At 42.0% G+C, this 22282-nt stretch overlaps 1 protein-coding gene across 2 annotated transcripts in view; it reads left to right on the forward strand.

Moving 5' to 3' along the window:
* Lancl1 (LanC like glutathione S-transferase 1) overlaps positions 1–22282 on the forward strand; it is a 37820-nt gene that overhangs the window by 9757 nt on the left and 5781 nt on the right. For both annotated transcript variants that reach the window (XM_070017829.1, XM_070017831.1), the window contains exons 4-7: positions 10220–10427; positions 16870–17005; positions 17632–17778; positions 21558–21740. In XM_070017829.1, coding sequence (XP_069873930.1) covers positions 10220–10427; positions 16870–17005; positions 17632–17778; positions 21558–21740 — 674 coding nt within the window. The remainder of the gene's footprint in view (positions 1–10219; positions 10428–16869; positions 17006–17631; positions 17779–21557; positions 21741–22282) is intronic.

Consider the following 22282-nt stretch of genomic DNA (forward strand, 5'->3'; position numbering starts at 1 on the left):
TGGGGAGGAAGAAGGATGATAGGTATAGGTTTAAACAAAGTTTTAAAAAAAGCAAATAAAACTGTGTTACAAAGTACTTTCTGCTCACTTTTCAAACCATTTTTACAACTGAAACTCTCTTGGCTAGCAACAGAGGCTGTGATGAAAGGATTTAATGTAGAATTTGATTAGAATTGAGATATATACTACACCTATGAGTTTTAATGGTGTAATAGCAAAACCTATATCTCTGTTTAAAACAGAAAAACAAAGGGAGTTTTTGGGAGAGGGACTGTGGGAGAAAATGAGGGAGGGGGTAACAATATTTGACAAGAAGTGTACTAATTTCCTTATGTAACTGTAACCCCTGTGTACATAACCTTTACAATAAAAGAACAGAAAATGCCCTATCCCTGGAAAAAAAAAGAGGCAAGACTTTTTAAACTCCAAAGCTGTCTCATATCGTCATTATTGCCATAAATCCCACTGGTCTCTCTTAGTCATTCAGGAATAAGATGTTGTAATTAGTCAAATTTTCAGGCACTAGTTGAGAGTTAGCAAGTTAATGCTCTATGCCATTGTTCAGGAAAAGATTTCAGCAATTTAATAAAAAATACATTAAATGAATTTTGGTTTCCAAAGGAATATAGATCTATCAGTTTGCAGTTTCAGATGGAAGAACAGGGGTAAAGATGAAGGTGCACTTCCGGTTATTCTTCCTGTGGTATGGGAGCAACAGGAGGAAGAATGCATGTGCACATAGAACAGGCTCTATCCCCAGAGCTTTGCATTATTCACTATTATAAACCTTGGTAACTCCGTGGCCTAGCTAGGATTTTCATCTTCTTTCCATAGGGAAGAAAAAAGATGCAAAGCTGAACAACTCACTTAAGACTGCACAGCTAGTAAGTGACAAAGCTAGGCCTCAATCCCAATAATCCTGGCTTTGGCTTGGAAATAAAGTAAACCCTAAGAAACTTACGGCCATTTGCAGTCAGATAAATGAACTCTCCAGTATTCTTTTGTAGAAGAACTTTTTCCCCTTCCTAATCCTGCACTAATAAATTCAATGTAGTTTCAGTATAGGAAATTAATTGGTCCAAGACAGAAGATTTTCCCCTTAATTGCTTATATTTGAAAAGGCTTGTTGAGCTTCTCAAATGAATTATCATCCATAGTCTGAAATCACTTGGTAGCTCTTACAGCTGTTCATAAGTGATATCTTAAATGAACTGCCTCAGTTATTTTCACCAAGATCCTCTTTTACAAAATTTAGTACATTGCAGCCAACGTAATCCATCATTGATATTGATGTATGGCATGCCAACAGTAAGCAGTGAGTTGTGTGTTTTCCCTTAATCCCTTCCCCCCCACTGATTTGCCGGAGTTTTTACACAGTGCGCTCACAGCTTGAGGAGCAGAGGAAGCATTGTGATTATTTAGGCGTGGTGCTCCATCAGGAACTCTTCTATGTGACTGTGCATGTGGCAGCAGATGGTGCAGAAGAATAGCAGATGTGGAGGCTCCTGAGAATCACATCCCACACTCGGCTTCTGTGTGGGTCTCAGTGGGCTCTGTGGAGACCTCAGCAGATAACAGCACCACGTGTCATTGAGCTGTACTGGGTTTGCTTCCAGGTAAAATAGTAGGTCTTAGGACAGGAAGGGAGAAGATTTTTTAAATCTTCTCACAATGGAAAGCACAAAAACACCATTAAGGAATTATTGCAAGGAATTAAATGAGCTGGTGATACGTTCTTGTGTTAGAAATACACATTTACTAGAAAAGATTGCTTCTCTTCAAGATAACATAGTAGAAAAGTCAAGTAAACCCAAGGGATGGCTGATTTTGCTAGTGTTTTGAAGAAGAAATAAATGAAGGGAAATGTTAGTCCTCATTTAATTGTATTTCAGCCCCTACTCTCAACTCTGATGATTCCTCAGAAAAAATTATCATCACCTCACACTTTAAAAACAAAACATGCTCACACAGGACTACAGGGGCTTTGGTTCTAAAAGACGTGACCCAAGCTCCCATAACCTGTTCACAAAGTTAATGAAGCTAAGATTGGCATGTGTTTCCTCTTTTCAAGTATTAGATAACATTTTAAATAAGAGGGTATGCAGTGTCATCTCCAGAGTAATATTAACTTGCACTCTAAATGCAAGCCTTTCCAGTGTTTCAGGATGCTCCTCTGATCTGCCAAATATGTCGTCTGCGAGCTGCTGCATTAGCATGCAGGTCTTAGTTCTTGCTGACACCAGATTTATTTGAAAGGAGCCATTCTGGCCAGATGTCTTGTCTTTGCAATTTGATCTCTCCTGGTAAGTAGCTGCATTCCAGAGCCATCATTGCAGTATGTAATTCGAGCCCTGACCCCATGTCCTTCACTTCCACGAGAAGCACCGTACAGCCATCCCTGTCAGGGCAATGGAAGGAATGAGATGCTTAGATCTTGTTCACTAGAGCCCTTCACATTGACCACTACGTAGCAGACTGTGCCTAACACATGGCCTGCTGCCTTTCTGAGCGCACTTTATACACTCACCCTACCTTAAACTACTAAGACATGGGCTTGAAACAAATGTGGGGTATAGGTGTCACCAGTGTGAAAGGAGCAGATGAAAGTATTTGCATAGAGATCAGAGGAAATGGCAGAAGAGGAAGAATACACATCTAAGCAATGTTACCTTTATAGACATCACCAAGAAGGCTGCAGCTGTGTCTGTCATTTTCATTCCAGTCACTTCAGCACTTGGCACAATGCCAAGTCCATAGTTGGACTTCATAAGTGTTTGGTGAGTGAGTGAATGAGTGAATGAAGAGGCCACCATTATGACTATTAGCCACCACCTAGGCAAGCCAAAATCAGTAACTTAACACTAGATGGAATAGGGTAAAGGTGGGAATTGAACTCATATTTCATACGTATTCATATGTAAGTCAGTGAATTACATCTGTCCAGTCTCTGATCCAATGAGAGTGAACACAGAAACTAGGAACATTTTATAACATTGGCTTTATGACTGGTAAAGTGGGATATGGTATACATTAGTTAGACCTAAGCATAAAGTACAGTTCCTCTTTCTCCTCCCCCATCCTTCAATCTGAACTTACCTCTCCAGAAGCAAGCAGAGTATCTGGACAGCCACATGTGTAAGGCTCTGTAGGAAACAGGGAAGAAATGAAGAGGTAGAGCCTGCAGGCAGTGCAGGCTGTCAGAAAGCTGATTAGCATGACCTCAGATATCAGAAAAGCTAGAGAAAGAGAGAGAGAGAGACAGGCATGTAGAAAGAATGAGCTTATGGTTCATTCTCTACTCTGTCCCTTTATGTCAGGGAACAGGGACAGGGCCCAGTGAGGTTCCTAGTCTAATTAGTCTAATGGGGCTGGCACTTACTAAGCTGTTGCTGCATGCCAGGGACTATTCAGTGTGATTCACAATATGATTTTCAGTAGCCACTGTTACTTCCAACTTACCAACGATGCTGCTCAGGCACTTTGAGGTTTAGTAAATGGGCTAGGATCACACACTAGTGAGTGGCAGAGGTAGTCTTCAGTTCCTGTGCAGAGAGCCCATGCTTTTACCACTGATGTGCTAAATGGTTTGTCTCCTGTGCCTAGAGTTGATTAAGACTCAACAGTACTCTCTGTAGCATAGAGCTGTAGGTTGCAGGGTACTGAAGAAAAGAGGAGGAAAGTAGAAAAGTAGAATGTCTTTTCCTTAAATCCCTTTTCCTATTACACATCTGGAAATTGATAAAAGAGAAGGGCACATCTTTGGAATGCTGGTATTCCCCCTTTTCCATTTCTTTGTTTGGAATAGTAGTATTAAGTCATGACTGGTTTACTTCCCTAATTGCCTGTCTTAAAAGCCCAGGAATCCAGGCACTGGTGGCTCATGCCTGTAATACTCACTACTCAGGAGGCTGAGATCTGAGGATGACAGCTCAAAGCCAACCAGGCAGGAATGTTTGTGAGACTCTTATCTCCAATTAACCACCAGAAAATAGGAAGTGGCGCTGTGGCTCAAGTGGTAGAGTGCTAGCTTTGCACTGAAGAGCTCAGGCCCAAGGTGCAAGCCCCACAACTGAGAAATAATAAAGGCTCGGGCAAATTTGGAAAGCCAGTAGCTCATGGTGCTCAACTTCAGTCAGATAGGTGAGCAGATACCCTAGTCAGGCTTGGAAGGAGTAGAAATGCATGTGTCCAAACATTCACACACAAAATGAGGAAAACGTACTTTTTTTTTGCCGTTACCGGGGTTTGAACCTAGCACCTCAAGCCTCCCCAATTTGTCCAGTTGACTGATGCTCTACCACTTGAGACAAGGTGACTTTTTGCTGGTTAATGGGAGATAAAGTCTCATGGATATTCTGCCTAGGCTGACTTCAAATTACATTCCTTCGTGTATGTTTTTGGAGTAGCTAGGATTACAAGAGTGAGCCCCTTGGTATCTGGCTAGAAGCAGTACTGGAAAAAAATAACAAACTAGAAACAGATTTTTATTTGTTTTATTTTTGTTTTTGTGCTGGTACTGGGCTTGAACTCAGGGCCTGAGTGCTATCCTTTAGTACTTTCCACTCGAGGCTGGCACACCACCTCCCATCTGAGCCTTGGCTCCACTTTATTTTTTCCTGCCAGGACTGCCTTTGAACTGTGATCCTCAGATCTCAGCCTCCTGAGTAGTTAAGATAACATATGTGAGCCACCAACTCCCAGCCTTGGCAACAATGCTCTCAATGGCATTATGGATGGTACTAACGTGATACACGTTATCACACTACATAGGGTTAATTAGAGAAAAAACTCACTTGAAGAGACTAGACATAATTGATGAGCTTTTAAAGTTTCTGTGAAGGAATAGTTAATTTAAACTTAGATTGAAACACCCCATCGCACTCCTTTTGGAAGTGCCTGAGTTTCAAAACTACTGATATTAGCTGAACACCTCCCTCCAGTGGCTCCAACAGGTCTAAAATTCTTCCTGCTAGCCTGCTTCAAAGGACTTTTCCAAACCCCCAACTGCATGGCATCGTCTAACAGAGCTGAAGGATTGTGGCAGAAGTTTATATCACTGTCAATTGGCAGTAAAGTGAATAAAAACTATGAAGGAGAAGTCTTTACAATGTAGAATGAGAGAAGTGTTTTGAGAGGTTCATATGTCTGCTGAGATTTTATCATCTTAGTATTCATTTGAGACACAGCTAGGTCTTGATTGGTCAAAATGAATAGGACTAATGATCCCCCAGAAATTCAAAGCCTCAGTATTAATTACTTCCCAACAGCTGGCTGTATTTAGAGTACTGCTGGGGATAAGTAGCTGAGTAAGGAAATTTCAGATTTAGAAGTGTCCCTGAACAGTTTCCCCTCCCTACCCGGAATAGGAACTATAGGAGGAAAAAGAATAGAACAATCTGGTTCAGAGCTTTCATGCTGAAAGTGAGCTGTCTGTCTCTTCTAGAAAAATTTTGTTGTGCTCACAGCATATCGGTTTCCTTTCAAGTGGATTAGTTATCGACATTTCAGAACCCAAGATTGCAAGGAAGAAATGTGAGAGTTCCAGTGTGGAAAATGTCTCACACAGGAGAGAATCTCTCTCGGGTCTTGTGAGCAGTACTGTTCTTAGCACGTTCTGCAGTCATGGATATGGTCCTCTGCTCTCCACTGCAACAGCCACTGGCCACATGTGGCTGTTGAGCAGTTCAAATATGGCTATTGTGGCTGAGAAATTAAATTTAGAATTTCTGTCTACTTTGTTTTGTGCCATTTTCAGAGCTTGAACTCAGAGCTTTGAGCCCTTTCTTCCCAGCAAGGCTCCAAATCAAGATACTCCCATTTCAGTTAGGATCATACATGTGAGCCACTAGTGCCAGTTTAATATACTTTTAGTTTTCTGCAGATAATGATAAAGAATCAGAGGATATGATATAGTATATGTCAGGGCTTCTGGCTAGTCAGGCTACCAATGAAGTGACTAGTAGATTCTTTTTGTTTTGTGTTAATGAAAACAGCTCTCAGTGGGTAGACAAATGAAGAGAGGAAGGGGGAAGAATGCAGTCATAAAATTAAATACATATCCTGGGCGGGGGGGGGGGGGTATGGGAAGGGATGGGAAGGGGAAACAAAGGAGGAGGCTACAATGCTTGATAAGAAATGTACTCATTATCTTGCCCATGTAATTGTAACCCCTCTGTACAGTATTTTCACAATAAAAAAATTAAATACATATCCTATAAAATTAAGAAAAGGAAGGGAAAAGATGTTAAAAAACCAAGGACTAGATGGCAACACACACACACACACACACACACACACACACACACACACCACAAAAAAAGCAACTCACACTCACACATAGCACCTTTTAGTCCAGCTGCTCCTGAAATACATTGAGAATTGGTGACTACCTCATGTAACAAAGAAACAAGATAGCATCCCAAATATTTTGCTTGCCACCTTTTTTTAAATCACCTTTGTTGACTTTAGGATTCATAGAAAAATAATGTCCAGTCAGATTTCACGTTACTCATTTCTGGTCATATCTCTTTGGGATTCTTTTTTTTTTTTTGTTTTTTGTTTTTTGGGTCCAGTCATGGGGCCTGAACTCTGGGCCTGGGCACTGTCCCTCAAGCTCTTCAGCTCAAGGCTAGCGCTCCACCACTTGAGCCACAGCACCACTTCTGGCTTTTTTCCTTTTGCTTATGTGGTGCTGAGGAATCGAACCCAGGGCCTCAGGCATGCAAGGCAAGCGCTCTACCACTGAGCCAACTTCCCAGCCCCTCTTTGGGATTCTTTTCACTTCTAAGATATGTCCCTTTGACTAATCACACATGTGGACAAGTCTATAAGACAGAGCCATTCAGAGCAGGAAACAAGAAAGAGGAAGAAAAAGCAAGTCCCTTCTCTTCAAGGACACTTCCAAAGTTGTCCTTGTTATTCTGTATGTATCCCATTGGTAAGAGCATAGGCATAGGCTACAATGCAGATTCTTTTGCCCTGTGCTCAGCCAAAAGCCCCAGCATTGTTGCTGAGGGAAAACTAGCTGGAAGTCCCTATCACAGGAGCCACGTCATGCCAGAGAAGAATGTGAATCAGAAATGTCTGACATAGAAAAGTCAGCAAATAACGCATAAGCATTTCCCTAGACACATAGAGGCAAGTAAGGGGAAGGGAGCGAAGTCATGGAGCACAGCTACTGTTTTCCGTGTAGAGCATAAGTGATACAAATTACAAATCAGGGCATTTTAGTGGCTGGTGGAGGCTGCTGACCTGTGATCTTGGTTCTTGATTCCTCCCTTAACAGCTATCTTTAAGCCTTTGCTTCTAGGCAAAGGTGATGTTTTAGGTAATGAAGATTGTCAAGAGCTAGATGACCATAGGATCAAGGACAAGACATTTGGCCACAGGCAGTTTCTCGTTTTTTCCTAGTATTGAATTAGTGTTGTTAGGGCATGAAAGTCTTACTATCCTTGCCTGGTCTGTGCTATGTGTATGTCCAAGCATCCGTCTCCTTCTCGCCCACAGTGCTGTGGCAGGAAGGTACATCTGGTGAGCTGCAGCCTGCAGAAGGCCCCTTAGATAGAATATAATCAACCGAAGCTCAGAATGCAAGGACCCAGAGAAATGGAACCTATTCATCTGGAATCCTGGGAAGTTTTCTGCTGTCAAAGAGGAAAAAATAAAATAAAAAGCACAGCGAAATATTGTGAGACTTCAGAATGATTACATTTGTTCATAGGAAATACATCAAATCTTTGCATTGTTAGTCTTAATAAGTTTTGTTATTAAATATTTACCCCAAGAAGAATTTATTTTTATCTTGAGCAATGAAAGTCTAAGGAGGAAAATAGCGGGCTTGTATCTAATCACTTTTTATTTTCTCAGATCTTGGTCATGTCATTATCTCGGTGCTTACATAACTTAATGAGGGGAGTTCAAGCAGTACTGGGAATAGGAGGGCAAAATGAAGGGTAACAATTTAAATGGATAGCCAGCAAATGTATGATATGGATGGAGATGAAGCCTATTAAGGACCCAATTCTGAAAGAAGCTCTTGACATTGATCATTTGTGAAAAGGATATTTTTTTTTCCTTTGCCACATATGTGATTCTGTACACTTGTCTAGAAACCTTAAGCATCAGGCACATCTGATCCTCAGCTTATGGAATTACTAACACCCAGCCACTTTGAAAAAGCAGACAAGGTTATTAACTTTGGCAGGAAATGAAAATTTGGCTTTAATATACACGTGAAATTGAATTGTCTGTAGCACAAAGCTTTGGAGATTACCATGCAAAATGAGAAAACTATCTAAATTTAAAATTGTCCTCAGTACAGTGAAAAGTAATTTTTGCAGACTGCATTTTTACTGCATTGAAATCCATGAAGAGATTGGCTCTATTAATTTAGATTTAAACAGAGGCTCTGTGTCTTCTAAAAATGGTAAATGAGATGGAAAATGTACTTGAAGAGGAAAAAAGGGTTTCGGAAATGCTGCAGGCAGCAGACTCCCTTCCCACATCCTTGAAGCTGGGACAGTCGTTGGCTTGGGAGAGAAGGTTCTCCACTGTGACAGGCATTCGCAGGGAGGACAGATAATACCTCAGTCACACAGTGCAGGCTTCAGGAGGACAGAAGCAAATCCGGTGAAAAGCACAGCAGAAGTTCACTGACAATTTTTACATTACAGATACCCAAGTGGTTGGGTCTTTGACAGAGAAGAAAACTAAAGACAAATCAAATATATTTTCTGAGATGTCAAATAACTTCTTTACAATCCCGGTCTAGAAGGATAAGAGGGTATGGAATTTGGTTACACAAACACCTCCTCACACACACAAAAATGTTACCTTAGCTGGGAGCCGGTGGCTCAGGCCTGTAATCCTAGCTACTCAAGGGGCTGAGATCTGAGGATCGCAGTTCAAAGCCAGCCTAGGCAGGAAAGTCTGTGAGACTCATCTCCAATTAACCACCATAAAACCAGAAGAGGTGCTGTGGCTCAAGAGGTAGCAGCACTCAGGCCCAGAGTTCAAGCCCCACAACCAAAAAAAGAACAAAAAACAAAAACAAACAAAAAAAACCTTTTGTGACGATAAGGAGCAGTGTTTCTCATTCCCTAATCTACATTTAGTCACAAAGACAAAATATTTCTTATTTATGATTAAATAGGTGTTTTATTAAATGGCTGACTGTTTATTTGGACCTGATACTTTAAATAACCATCAAGAAAAGTATGTTGGACCCGGGGTGAGACTCAGTGATAAAAGTGCTTGCCTAGGAGCACCAACAATGCAACAATGCAAAGTCTATAATCTTAGCCATTCAGGAGACTGAGATCTGAGGACTGAGGTTTTAAGCCCAGGCAGAAAGTCTGTGATATTCTAATCTCTTTCTTTCTTTCCTCTTTTTTTTTTTTTTTTGTCAGTCATGGGGCTTGAACTCTAAGCCTGAGTGCTGTCCCTCAGCTCTTCAGCTGAGGGCTAGCACTCTACTACTTGAGCCACTAAGCCACTTCCAGTTTTCTTAGTGGTTTATTGGAGATGAGAGTCTCACAGACTTTCCTGTCCTGGGCTGGCTTTGAACCTGATCCTCAGATCTTAGCCTCCTGAATAGCTAGGATTTCAGGCATGAGCCACCTGTACCCAGCTCCCTGAGCTTCTTTTGCTCAAGACTAGAACTCTGCCACTTGAGCTACAATACCACTTCTAGCTTTTTCTATGTATGTGGTACGGAGAAGTTGTACCCATAGCTTCATGCGTGCTAGGCAAGCACTCTTCTACTAAGCCACATTCCCAGCCCTCTAATCTCTAATTAACCACCAAAAAGATGAAAGAGGAGCTATCGCAAGTGGTAAAGCCTCAGCCTTGAACAGAAAAATCATTGTACAGAGTCTAGGCCCTGAGTTCAAGCCCCAGAAACAGCACCAAGAAAAAAAAAATTACATAAACACAATAGCCAAGTGTGGGCAGAGTGGGGAGGGGAAGATAACTAAAAATGGGCCAAAGTCTCAGACCCCTTATTATTTAATAGCATTATAGTTATGAGGAAACTGAGGACAAGTAAGTGATTACCTATGCCTTGTTTTTAGAGCTGCTTAACCACAACTGAGCCTAGCTAGTCACTGGAACTTCCAAATTTATGTATTTGGATAAATGCTGAGGAGGCAGTATTGATTACCAGAGTAATAAATCCAGCTATCCTTCCTTTATTTAACATTGCTTTCCTTTTGCTTCCTAGGGATTGCGCTGCTTTACTTACATCTCTATGAGGTGTTCGGGGACCCTGCCTACCTGCAGATGGCTCATGGCCATGTCAAGCAAAGCCTAAACTGTCTGAGCAAGCGCTCTATCACCTTCCTGTGTGGGGACGCAGGGCCCCTGGCCGTGGCTGCTGTGCTGTATCACAAGATGAACAGTGACAAGCAGGCAGAGGACTGCATCACACGGTATTCTTGTTTCTTCATCAGGGTTATTTCCTCGCTGTCATTCTGCTTGCTGCGTATATTAGCAAAAGAATATTCTAGTCAGTTTACTTTTCTCTCAGCAGACAAATCTTACACATTTTATCAGTTCTCATTCCTGTGTTATAGTTAAGGAACAACCATCATAATCCCTATTTTATTAGAAGCTATGAGACACTATTCTGTTTGAGATTAAGCATTAGTTCAGTAACAAGCAAGATCAAACACCTAATCACGTGGTCATTAATCCATAGGGCTCCTTAGAATCAGAATCAGAGTGAATGCAATTCCCTTCCCATGGGGCAGCTGGGGGAGGCCTCAGCACACTGAGAGAGACAGCAAACCCATTCAACACTGCCTGTCTTAGCCATGGCATACACTGTCCACCAGACCGCATAAATTAAAGAATGACTACACATGTGTGCACATAAACTACATAGATGTCTTTTCTAGTTTGTCCTGCCTTCTTGCGAATTATAGCTAGAAGTGTAGTTGTCATGCAGCTCGACAGACCGGATGCAGATCTAGCTTTGCTCCCACTGATCATCTTAGCTCTGAAAAGTAGATGGGCAACTCCAGAACATTCCAGTGGTGACTCTGAGTGTACATGCTTTCTGATGCTCATTGTTTTCCTTATAATTGAATGCTAGAAGAGCACTATCATTACAGATGGAGTGTGTTGAGGATGCTACTTGGTTAGTCTTAAGCAACTTGCCTTCTCTATCTATGGGTTCACACCCACAGATTTAGCCAAACATGGATCCAACATTAGAAAACCCTGTATTGGTACTGGAATTTGTACACACCTCAATATTATTTCCTAAACAATGTAACTGTTTATATAATACCTATATGTATTAAGTTTTGTAAATAGTCTAGAGAGAACTTACATGATATGGGGCATTTGCATGTATTATATGCTAATACGTCATTCTATACGGGGACTCGAGTGTCCACTGGGAAGGCTGGCTGCTCTGTGTGGAAGTGTGTATTTTATCACATTTTTAAAGTTATCATGGTTATGGTTTAACCCCAGGTATATATGTATAATCTGCATAATTACAAACATATGCAAATTATCCCACCTCTCTCAGTTTTTTCCCCAAACAGTGATAATATTTTCTTTTTATAACTTCTTTTTCTTTTTCTTTTCTTTTCTTTTTTTTTTTTTTTTTTGTCAGTCCTAGAGCTTGAACTCAGGGGCTGGGCACTGTCTCTGAGCTTCTTTTGTTCAAGGCTAGCACTCTACCACTTGAGCCACAGTGCCACCTCTGGCTTTTTCTGTTTATGTGGTACTGAGGAACCAAACCCAGGGCTTCATACATGGTAGACAAGCACTCCACCACTGAGCCATATTCTCAGCCCCCCATCTGAGTTTTTAAATTTCATTTTTCAATAATTTGTATTGCTATGTAGTCTTCAATAATTCTTCTATAAATTTGTAACCCATCCATAGTTTGTATGCCTAACAAAAATTGAGGTTTCAACAATTATTTTTATTTTTTTATTTTTTATTTTTTGGGTCCGGTCATGGGGCCTGAACTCTGGGCCTGGGCGCTGTCCCTCAGCTCTTCAGCTCAAGGCTAGCACTCTACCACTTGAGCCACAGCGCCACTTCCAGCTTTTTTCTTTTTGCTTATGTGGTGCTGAGGAATCAAACCCAGGGCCTCAGGCATGCAAGGCAAGTGCTCTACCACTGAGCCACCTTCCCAGCCCCTCAACAATTATTTTTATAAAATAAGGAAATAAAAACACAAGATGACTGGGATATTTTAGACTGACCAATTCTGTTTATTGATGTAGTATTTATTTCTTGATCCTGTCTGATCAAGGGGCTTGGGCACTGTCCCTTAGCTTATCTTGCCCAAGGCTAGCACTCTACCACTTGAGCCACAGTTCCGCTTCCAGCTTTTTCTGTTCATGTGGTACTGAAAGTTGAAGCCAGGGCTTCATGCATGCTAGACAAGCACTCTACCACTAAGCCACCTTTCAAGCTCTGGAATGTTTTTGGTTTGTTTTCTTTACAATCACAAATTTGAGTTTTAGAATCCAAGGGGGCCTTTGAAGCCATCAAAAGTCCAATAATTAGCCTGTCACCAGAGTCTCAGACCTAAAGTCATCATACTCAGGAGTCTGCGATCTGAAGATTACAGTTCAAACCAGCTTAGGCAGAAAAGTCTATGAGACGTGTATCTCCAGTAAACGACTTAAATAATAATAAGTTTTAAAAAGCCAAAAGTTTAGGTATGGCTCAAGTGGTAGAGTACTAGCCTTGAGCAAAACAAAGCAGAGAAAGTATCCAGGCCCCAAATTCAAGTACCAGGAGCAGCACACACAAAAAGAAAAGTCCAAGCCTTAGAGAAAGACACTGAAATAAAAAAATGAATGTTTCCTTTGGAAGAAGTTCTTTCTTTCTTTCTTTCCTTTCTTTCTTTCCTTTCTTTCTTTCCTTTCCTTCCTTCCTTCCTTCCTTCCTTCCTTCCTTCCTTCCTTCCTTTCTTCCTTCCTTTTTTTGTTGGTTATGGGGCCTGAACTCTGGGCCTGGGCACTGTCCCTCAGCTCTTCAGCTCAAGTCTACCACCTGAGCCATAGTACCACTTCCAGCTTTTTCTGCTTATATGGTGCCTTTTTCTGCTTATGTGGTGCGAAGGAATTGAACCCAGGGCCTCTTGCATGCAAGGCAAGAACTCTACCACTGAGCCACCTTCCTAGCCCCTGGAAGAGGTTCCTTAACCATGAGCCCCTGAGAATTTTGACTTCTGGGCTAGATAACACCCCCAAATTACTTCCAGTGTGGAAATAGCATTTCTGCTTTCCTTGGAGAAGTCTTTGACTCTTCGACTCCCCAAAAAGGGGTGTGTGTGTGTGTGTGTGTGTGTGTGTGTGTGTGTGTGTGTGTGTGTGTGTGTGTGTGTGTGTGTGTGTGTGTGTGTGTGTGTGTGTGTGTGTGTGTGTGTGTGTGTGTGTGTGTGTGTGTGTGTGTGTGTGTGTGTGTGTGTGTGTGTGTGTGTGTGTGTCAAGAGAGGTTAAACATTTCTGTTCTGTTTAACCTCTCTCCTTATAGTGCACAGGTCAGACAAGCACTTTTTTTTTTTTTTTGGTTGGTTGTGGGGCTTGAACTTGGGGCCTGAGTATTGTCCCTGAGCTGTTCAGCTCAAGGCTAATGAGCTACCTCTTTGAACCACAGCGCCACTTCTGGTTTTCTGGTTTTTTGGAGATAAGAGTCTCACTTTTGGAGATAAGAATCTCACTTTTTTAAGTCTCACTGGCTTTGAACTGCAGTCCTCAGATCTCAGCTTCCTGAGCAGCTAGGTTTGCACTCAGCAGATAAGCACTTCTTTATCTTTGGTTTTCTAGTATTAAAAACCTTTTGATAGAAGACAGAGCAAAAACCTCTCCTAGTCACAAGCACACTGGGGATAAATATTGCTAAGAATTGGACAGACTCACATTTACAATGTCTCTATTCTTCCTCTAGTAGTATTCCAGGGCCATGTTTAACTCATCTAAAGATTGGTTGCTATTAATATCAACCAATCAAAATAAATAAACTGAGCTGCAGTGATATACTTGTGGATTTGAAAACTTTTGAACACACATAAAACAACCATTAGAAATTATCAGTGCTAGCAGTTCTTTATTTTGAAGATGTAGCTTGGAAAAGATTCCATCAGGAGCCCTATCTTTTTTTTTGGGGGGGGGGGGTCCGGTCTTGAGGACTGAACTCTGGGCCTGGGTGCTGTCCCTCAGCTCTTCAGCTCAAGGTGCTCTACCACTTGAGCCACAGTGGCTTTTCTCTTTTTGCTTATGTGGTGCTGAGGAATCGAACCCAGGGCCTCAAGCATGCAAGGCAAGTGCTCTACCACTGAGCCACCTTCCCAGCTCCGTGGATCCCTACCTTTAATGATCATCAGCTCAATGAATTCTAGCACTAGTTCTTTAAAATGCAGGGGAAAATGGGCTCTTATTAATCTAAAATACTATTGTAGCAAGATCATCACTCTGACCAGTACTTTATTATTACTACATGGTTTTTTTGGTTGGTTTTTGGTTTTTGGTTTTTCCTGTCGTGGGGCCTGAACTCTGGGCCTTGGCGCTGTCCCTCAGCTCTTCAGCTCAAGGCTAGCTCTCTACCACTTGAGCCACAGTGCCACTTCCAGCTTTTTCTGCTTATGTGGTGCTGAGGAGTCAAACCCAGGCCCTCATGCATGCAAGGCAAGCACTCTACCACTGAGCCACCTTCCCAGCCCTACTACATGTTTTAATAGTGTTTGCTACCTGCTTTGAGCCATCCAAGGCAAATGAGTTTGGTGGCAGAATAATTGGAATGCTAATTTTGTATTGCCACCTAGTGGTATTGTAACTAATAACATCAGCAAATAAAGGAGCAGCATTTTTTGATAGTGTGGTTCAGACATTTTAGTGTGTAGGAATATCCTTGAAGTTAATACAATAATTGTTCTGAATAATATTTTTATAGTTTATCATTTGCTTAAAAAGAACAGGAGGGCTGGGAAGGTGGCTCAGTGGTAGAGCGCTTGCCTTGCATGCTCGAGGCCCTGGGTTCGATTCCTCAGCACCACATAAGCAAAAAGAAAAAAGCCGGAAGTGGCGCTGTGGCTCATAGTGGTAGAGCGCTAGCCTTGAGCTGAAGAGCTGAGGGACAGCGCCCAGGCCCAGAGTTCAGGCCCCACGACCGGAAAACATAAAAATAAATAAATAAAAAAAAAAAAGAACAGGAATATTCTTTTTCTAATTTAATTTTTTCACTCTCCTTTGCAAAAAAATTTTAATATTCAAATTCTATACAAGTTGATATATTTGGTTCTTTTTTTGGGGGAGGGGTCTGGTCATGGGGCCTGAACTCTGGACTTGGACGCTGTCCCTCAGCTCTTCAGCTCAAGGCTAGTGCTCTACCACTTGAGCCACAGCACCACTTCCGGCTTTTTTCTTTTTGCTTATGTGGTGCTGAGGAATCGAACCCAGGGCCTCATGCATGCAAGGCAAGCACTCTACCACTGAGCCACCTTCCCAGCCCTGATATATTTGGTTCTTATCTGGACTCTGGGATCTTGGTTACTCTGCTTTGCCAAGTCCTCTCCATCAGTGAGCCTGCCCCAGCTCAGGTGGTGAGACAAGAGGACTCACCTCCTCCTTGCTCCTCAGACCTGTGAGGAAGCGCTTCTCCCTCAGCAGTCCTGTGGGCTCCCATGGCCTCCACTTCTACCTGCCTGCACTGTAAGATTGTCCGTGGCCTGGGCATAGAGAACAGAGGAGAGGAAATGAGGCTGACCACCCTCTGTGAGAGTAGGGGTTCCCTTTCCTGTCCTTCCTGCTCTGTCCTTCTGCTTTGCTGCCCCTGCTGCCCACTGCTAGGTTTTGGGCTGTATTAAATTAAGGTTAATGGAGTACCAGAGAGGAAACTGGTTTTCCTTCCATTCTTCTTGCAAATTGTTCCTTTTCAGAGTCCTCGGATAGCTGATCAGTGTATCATATCCAGGATTGGGAATGCCATTTAGTGGGAAAGGCAGAGTGGAGTGTGCTTACTGTATCTTACTTGAAACCATAACTAAAAGTAACTTTGAGATGCTGGACCGAGTCAGTTATAATGCACCCACTTAACAGCATATTACTTTGCAACTTATAAAGAGTGGGAATGTTCTGCATGTGCAGACACAGAATGGTTGTAAAGGAGTACGATTAAATAGCACACTACAGAACATTTGGTGGGAATACATTTGTGTGTGCATGTTTATTCATGCTTAGTTATGCATAAAATTAGGGATATACAAAAAATTAGTAAGCAGCTTTGTTTTTGAAGGTAAAAACTAGAAAACTGAGAGACTAGAAGACTAGAATGTGGTTATATAGTTACTTCTTCAGGCCTCTTTGCTTAAGCAGTAAACTAAGGAAGAAGAAATGCAGCCGGCATTTTATTTTATGGAAGCAGATGGTGCTTGGAGTGTTGACTTAGTACTTTTCCTGGTTAAATGTCACCTCAGCCTGCAGCTCTATTTAAATTATCCTCTTAGGGCAAGCCTCTGTGAGGACGTAGGGAGGGGGTTCTAGTATTTTTAGATTCCTCTGTCTGCCCATTCTAAACTAAAGAGGTTTAATTGAGGTCTAAGGTCTGTGTAGGTGTCAGTGTAAGTATATTTTTTATCTACCATTTTATTTATTTTAGTGCTGGTCCTGGGATTTGAACTCAGGGTGTGGGCCCTGCCCCTGAGCTTTTATGCTTAAGGCTAGCACTCTAGCATTTGAGCCACAGCTCCACTTACAGCGTTTACAGTCCTCAGATCTCAGCCTCCTGAGTAGCTAGGATTACAGGCATGAGCCACCAGCGTTCAGCTAATCTACCATTTTAAATACCTACCCATGTGTGATCCTTTTCAAATTATCTTAGGCATTGTATTTCTGTTTGTAGGTTAATTCACCTAAATAAGATTGATCCCCATGTTCCAAATGAAATGCTCTATGGACGCATAGGCTACATCTATGCTCTTCTTTTCATCAATAAGAACTTTGGAGAGGAGAAGATTCCTCAAAGTCATATTCAGCAGGTAACAAATTTCTGTGCTTTTTACAAGTCTTCTAGGAATCTCCCTTATTTACTCTGCCTAAAATATTGGCTCTGTCTCACCACTTAGCACATTCCAAGCTGGATGTACAATCAGAGCACCAACAGCTTCACACCGAGTATTGCTAGAAGCCTGTGGGGGGGACTGTCAGACAAAGGCCTGAGGACAAGAGTTCAGGGGCCCTTTCAGAGGAGGCAGAGCCAGTGTTCCTCATAGGTGTACACATCTCATTTTGGGCCTTAGAGGTGCTTAGACTTTCCCTGGACCTGTGAATTCTTTATTTTTTTTTTTAACAATTGTTGTTATAAAGGTAAGTCAGGTGAGGCATGCATTTCTTTTGGACAATGTCACTCCTTCCTTTGCACTCTCCTAGCCTGTGAATTCTTGATTATCTAGTGAAGTGACTTCAAGATCCTCCCTACCCTTCCTCATTGAAGCAGAATACAATCACGCTCATTTCTCTGAAACAGAAGTAACACATGCCCTTCCCTGGCCAGAAGACACTGACTAATTTGCTACCAGTTCTTTGAAAGCTCTTAGAAAAATCCCTTTCTCTGCCAGGAAGATTTTTAATTATCTTGTTATTCTGGTCACCTTTCTCCCTGTAGATTTGTGAAACAATTTTGACCTCCGGGGAAAGTCTCGCTCAAAAGAGAAACTTCACAGCAAAGTCTCCTCTGATGTACGAATGGTACCAAGAATATTATGTTGGGGCTGCCCATGGCCTGGCAGGAATTTATTACTACTTGATGCAGGTAAGGAATGAGTTTGGTGTAGCTTATCATGTGTTTCCTGACACATCAAACAACCAAACTACTATGTGTGTGTGTGTGTGTGTGTGTGTGTGTGTGTGTTTGGTGTAGCTTATCATGTGTTTCCTGACACACCAAACAACCAAACTACTGTGTGTGTGTGTGTGTGTGTGTGTGTGTGTGTGTGTGTGTGTGTGTGTGTGTGTGTGTGTGTGTGTGTGTGTGTGTGTGTGTGTGTGTGTGTGTGTGTGTGTGTGTGTGTGTGTGTGTGTGTGTGTGTGTGTGTCCTGGGGGTTTAAACTTAGGGCTTGGATGCCATCCCTGAGCTGTTTTGCTTGAGGCTAGTGATCTACCATTTTAGCCAAAGCTCTGTTTCTGGCTTTTTGGTAGTTAATTGGGAATAACAGTCTCATGAATCTTCCTGCCCACGCTGGCTTTGAACCTTGATCCAGAGATCTCAGCCTCCTGAGTTACTAGGATTATAGCCCTGAGCCACTGGTATTTAGCTCTAGGTCCTTTGTAAGCAATATAAACATAAAAATCACTGTATTTGAAATGAAACTTGATCTGTAGGTGAACATTCTTGCCACTTGTTCACACTCAAGTATTTGGGCCTATAATTTTGTGGGAAGAACCTTTTTGCTCTTTTCAGCAAATGCCTTGGATTAATAAGAACTAATAATATTATTCTAGGGTTTGGAATGTGGCTTAGTGGTAGAGTGCTTACCTAGCATACATGAAGCTCTGGGTTCCATTCTTCAGGGCCACATAAACAGAAAAAGCCAGAAGTGGTACTGTGGCTCAAGTGGTAGAATGCTAGACTTGAATAAAAAGAAGCTCAGGGACAGTGCCTGGGCCCTGAATTCAAGCCCCAGGGCTAGCAAAAATAATAATATTCTACACTATAAGGGTGCAATTCATCGCAGGAGGCAGTACAAAATCAATAAATACCAATACAGTGCCTAAGGTTCACTTAGAAGATAGATAGATAGATAGATAGATAGATAGATAGATAGATAGATAGATAGATAGATAGATAGATAGATGTGTATTATATTTGTGTGTGTGTGTGTGTGTGTGTGTGTGTGTGTGTGTGTGTATTCAGCTAAAAGATAGCTGAATGTGCTGTACTGAGTAGTTCTTAGGTTCTGATAATGTTGGAACACATCATATAGACTGAAACCGATAAAATTCACTGCAGGAAATGAGAGAGATTGCCAGAGGAGAACTTTTCACAGAATGCCATTTTGAGGAACTTAACAAGTTCTCCTTAAGGAGAAATTTGCACTTACGAGTAAGAATTTATGACAAAGGAAAATTGAATCTTAATACCTCCTGGTCCTAGTGGTACCCACCGCACCTTCTTAGAGCACAACGTGGCATGAAGAAGTGCTTCATTAATATGTTCCACATGAGTGCTGGCTGGCTGGGTAGCTGGTTGTGATGTATGCATTGGCATCAGACCTGTCCCCTGCCAGAATGAAGCTGAAAACCTCAAGGTTATTATTGCTTTCTAACACAGAGTCACACTTGGAGTGCTGATGATCAGAGGCCAGCTGTTTGTTTTGTTTTATTTTGCCAGTCCGGGGGCTTGAACTCAGGGCCTGGGCACTGTCCTTGGCCTTCTTTTGCTCAAGGCTCACACTCTACCACTTGGGCAACAGCACCACTTCCAGCTTTTTCTGTTTATGTGGTACTGAGGAATGAAACCCAGGGCTTCAGGCATGCGAGGCAAGCACTCTACAACTAAACCACATTCCCAGCGCCAGCTGTTTTGTTACATTTTCTTCTCAATTAGAAAGTTCTGGACAGTAATTAGGGTTTCTAGCTATTTAAATTTTATATATTCCTTTTTTCTGGTGCATTACCTTGTGGCTCTTCTTTTTCAGAAGTATGTGTAAATTCTCAAGTGTTTTAGAAAAGGAGAGTCTTCTGAAGCTCAAGATGAGCTCCAGTCATGTATGTCTGTGACTGAATGCCCTTGTGACCTTTTAAATCAGATGATCAGGAGAAATCTGTTCTTCTTTCTTTTAGCTGAAATAAGAAACCTGAAAAACAAGGTTTTTTAAAAAATTCATACGTTATTGTCTGTTGGAAACGACTTAATTTTTAATAATAAAAACCCATCATAATAGATACCTTTGTATCAACACAAAAATAAGACAGGCATGGTGATACAACTCTGTAATCCCAGCACTTGAGAGTCTGAAACAAGAGAATCTCAAGTTTAAGGCCAGCCTGCACTTCATAACAAGGCCCTGTCTTAAAAGAAACATAAAATGAAAATAAAATAAGACACAAATAAATTTTAGCTCATGTTGGATAGTTCCTTTGAGTTTACTCATTGAAAGTGAGTGTGGACACTGTCCTTTATGCACAGTACAGTCAATCGCTGTGTCCTCTCAAGGACACGGTGCCCTTTCAGTCCCATCACTTCATCCCAGTACCACCTTCTCCCACTGTTTCATCCCACCGCCCTCCCCCCGCACCAAGCTCCATGCTCCTCTTAACAGAACATCACTCCCTCCCTACTCCTGCACAGTCCTACCTGACAGAAACCGCTGCCCTACACCTTCCCACAGTCCCATGCTCTCCCTGGAAGAACAGCACTCTGGATGTATTGAATGTGTTGTTTACAGAGTGACCAGTGCATTGAGTTAAGGACAGACAGAACCAAAAGAGAGAAACAGAACTGTATGAAGGTGGGAGGCTCATCTGCCCTGTGTCAGTGTATCCTGTGAGTCTGTTCACTATTGTATGAGGATAATCTATGCACAGCTCCATTCTGAGTCTTCTGCAGAGCTGTTGTCATTGGACATCAGAGTCAGAATTGTGAGCCTCTCTTTCTATGGAGAACATGCCCTGCCACTTCTTGTCTGTGGGCAGGCGGGGAGAGCTGGCTGGCTGGCTTTGAACTGTGATCTTCAGATCTCAGCCTCCTGAAGAGCTAGGATCACAGGTATGAGCCCCCAGAGCCCAGACCCTGAGATTTTTTGTGCTCTAGGCTATCACTTGAGCCACAGTTTCATTTCTGCCTTTTTTTTGGTAGTTTTCATTGGAGACAAGAGTCTCAGACTTTCCTTCATGGACTGGCTTCCAATCGCGATCCACAGATCTCAGCCTCTGAGTAGCTAGGATTACAGGTGTGAACCACCAGCACCCTGGCTCTTTGTAGTTTTTAAAGCATGCTTCAGGTTCTGAAAGTTTAAGAAACTCCTCATAGACTCACACACTCAAGTTTTAATATGGGAACATTATTTGTGTGTCTGTAAGTGACGACAAATATCAAGAGGCAATGCATAAAGTACTCAATAATAGTTAACTAGTAGCCCAATTTGAGTTACTTTAAAAGCATAAAATGAAACCACAGAGGAGTAAATAAAACAAAGATGTCCATTAAGTGAAAAGATGTGGGGGCTGGGAAGGTAGCTCAGTGGTAGAGCGCTTGCCTTGCATGCCTGAGGCCCTGGGTTCGATTCCTCAGCACCACATAACCAAAAAGAAAAAAGCCGGAAGTGGCACTGTGGCTCAAGTGGTAGAGCGCTAGCCTTGAGCTGAAGAGCTGAGGGACAGCACCCAGGCCCAGAGTTCAGGCCCCACGACTGGACCAAAAAAAAAAAAAAAAAAAAAAAAAAGTGGTAAAATCCAAAGCCTTTTTAATGGCTCTAATTCCTTTGGTGTGGTTTGTTTCTGTTTATTTGTTTATCTGTTTCTAATTTAAAACTTAACAGTCTCGGGAAGGTCTTGTTTGCTTTAGCAGAAACTCTGCATCTCATTCTTAGCCCAGCCTTCAAGTGAACCATGGGAAGTTATATGGTCTGGTCAAGCCCAGCGTGGACTTCGTTTGCCAGCTGAAATTCCCTTCGGGCAACTACCCGCCCTGTGTGGATGATAACAGGGATCTGCTGGTGCACTGGTGCCACGGCGCCCCCGGCGTCATCTACATGCTCATCCAGGCCTACAAGGTAGCATGGGTTCTCTCTCAAGATTTCATAATGGAAAATTAGTCCGTAGAGGGCTGAACCTATTTATCACTTATTAGAGCCAAGATAACTTTGCTAAGTGGATTAGAAGTTGTCCTCACAGTACCTATTTTATTATAGCACACACTAGTTCATAGAACAAGAGACTGCTCCCCACTGGTGGAGGATCAAAATTATCAAGGCAAAACCAAAATAAATATCCTACCGCTTAGTTAAAAACAGAACTCTCACACATTGCTGACGGAAATGTGAAATGGTAAAGCTGCCATGCAGAATAATCTTATGGGTCCTAAAAACAGTAAACATTCAATTAATATGTAATCCAGCAATTCAATTTAGAGGTATCTACCCCCAAAAAAACTAAAAGCAAAAATTTAAAGGGGCCAGGTGCAATGGCTCATACCTGCTATTAGTGTTTCAAGACACTAACCTGGACAAAGAATTAATGAAACTGTATCACAACTAACAAATTGAGCATCATACATACTTGTAATCCCAACTGTGCTGAGGCAGAAATAAGAGGA

The sequence above is a fragment of the Dipodomys merriami genome, unplaced genomic scaffold (genome assembly GCF_024711535.1).
Source record: "Dipodomys merriami isolate MVZ:Mamm:240054 unplaced genomic scaffold, mDipMer1.0.p SCAF_1, whole genome shotgun sequence".
Taxonomy (NCBI): domain Eukaryota; kingdom Metazoa; phylum Chordata; class Mammalia; order Rodentia; family Heteromyidae; genus Dipodomys; species Dipodomys merriami.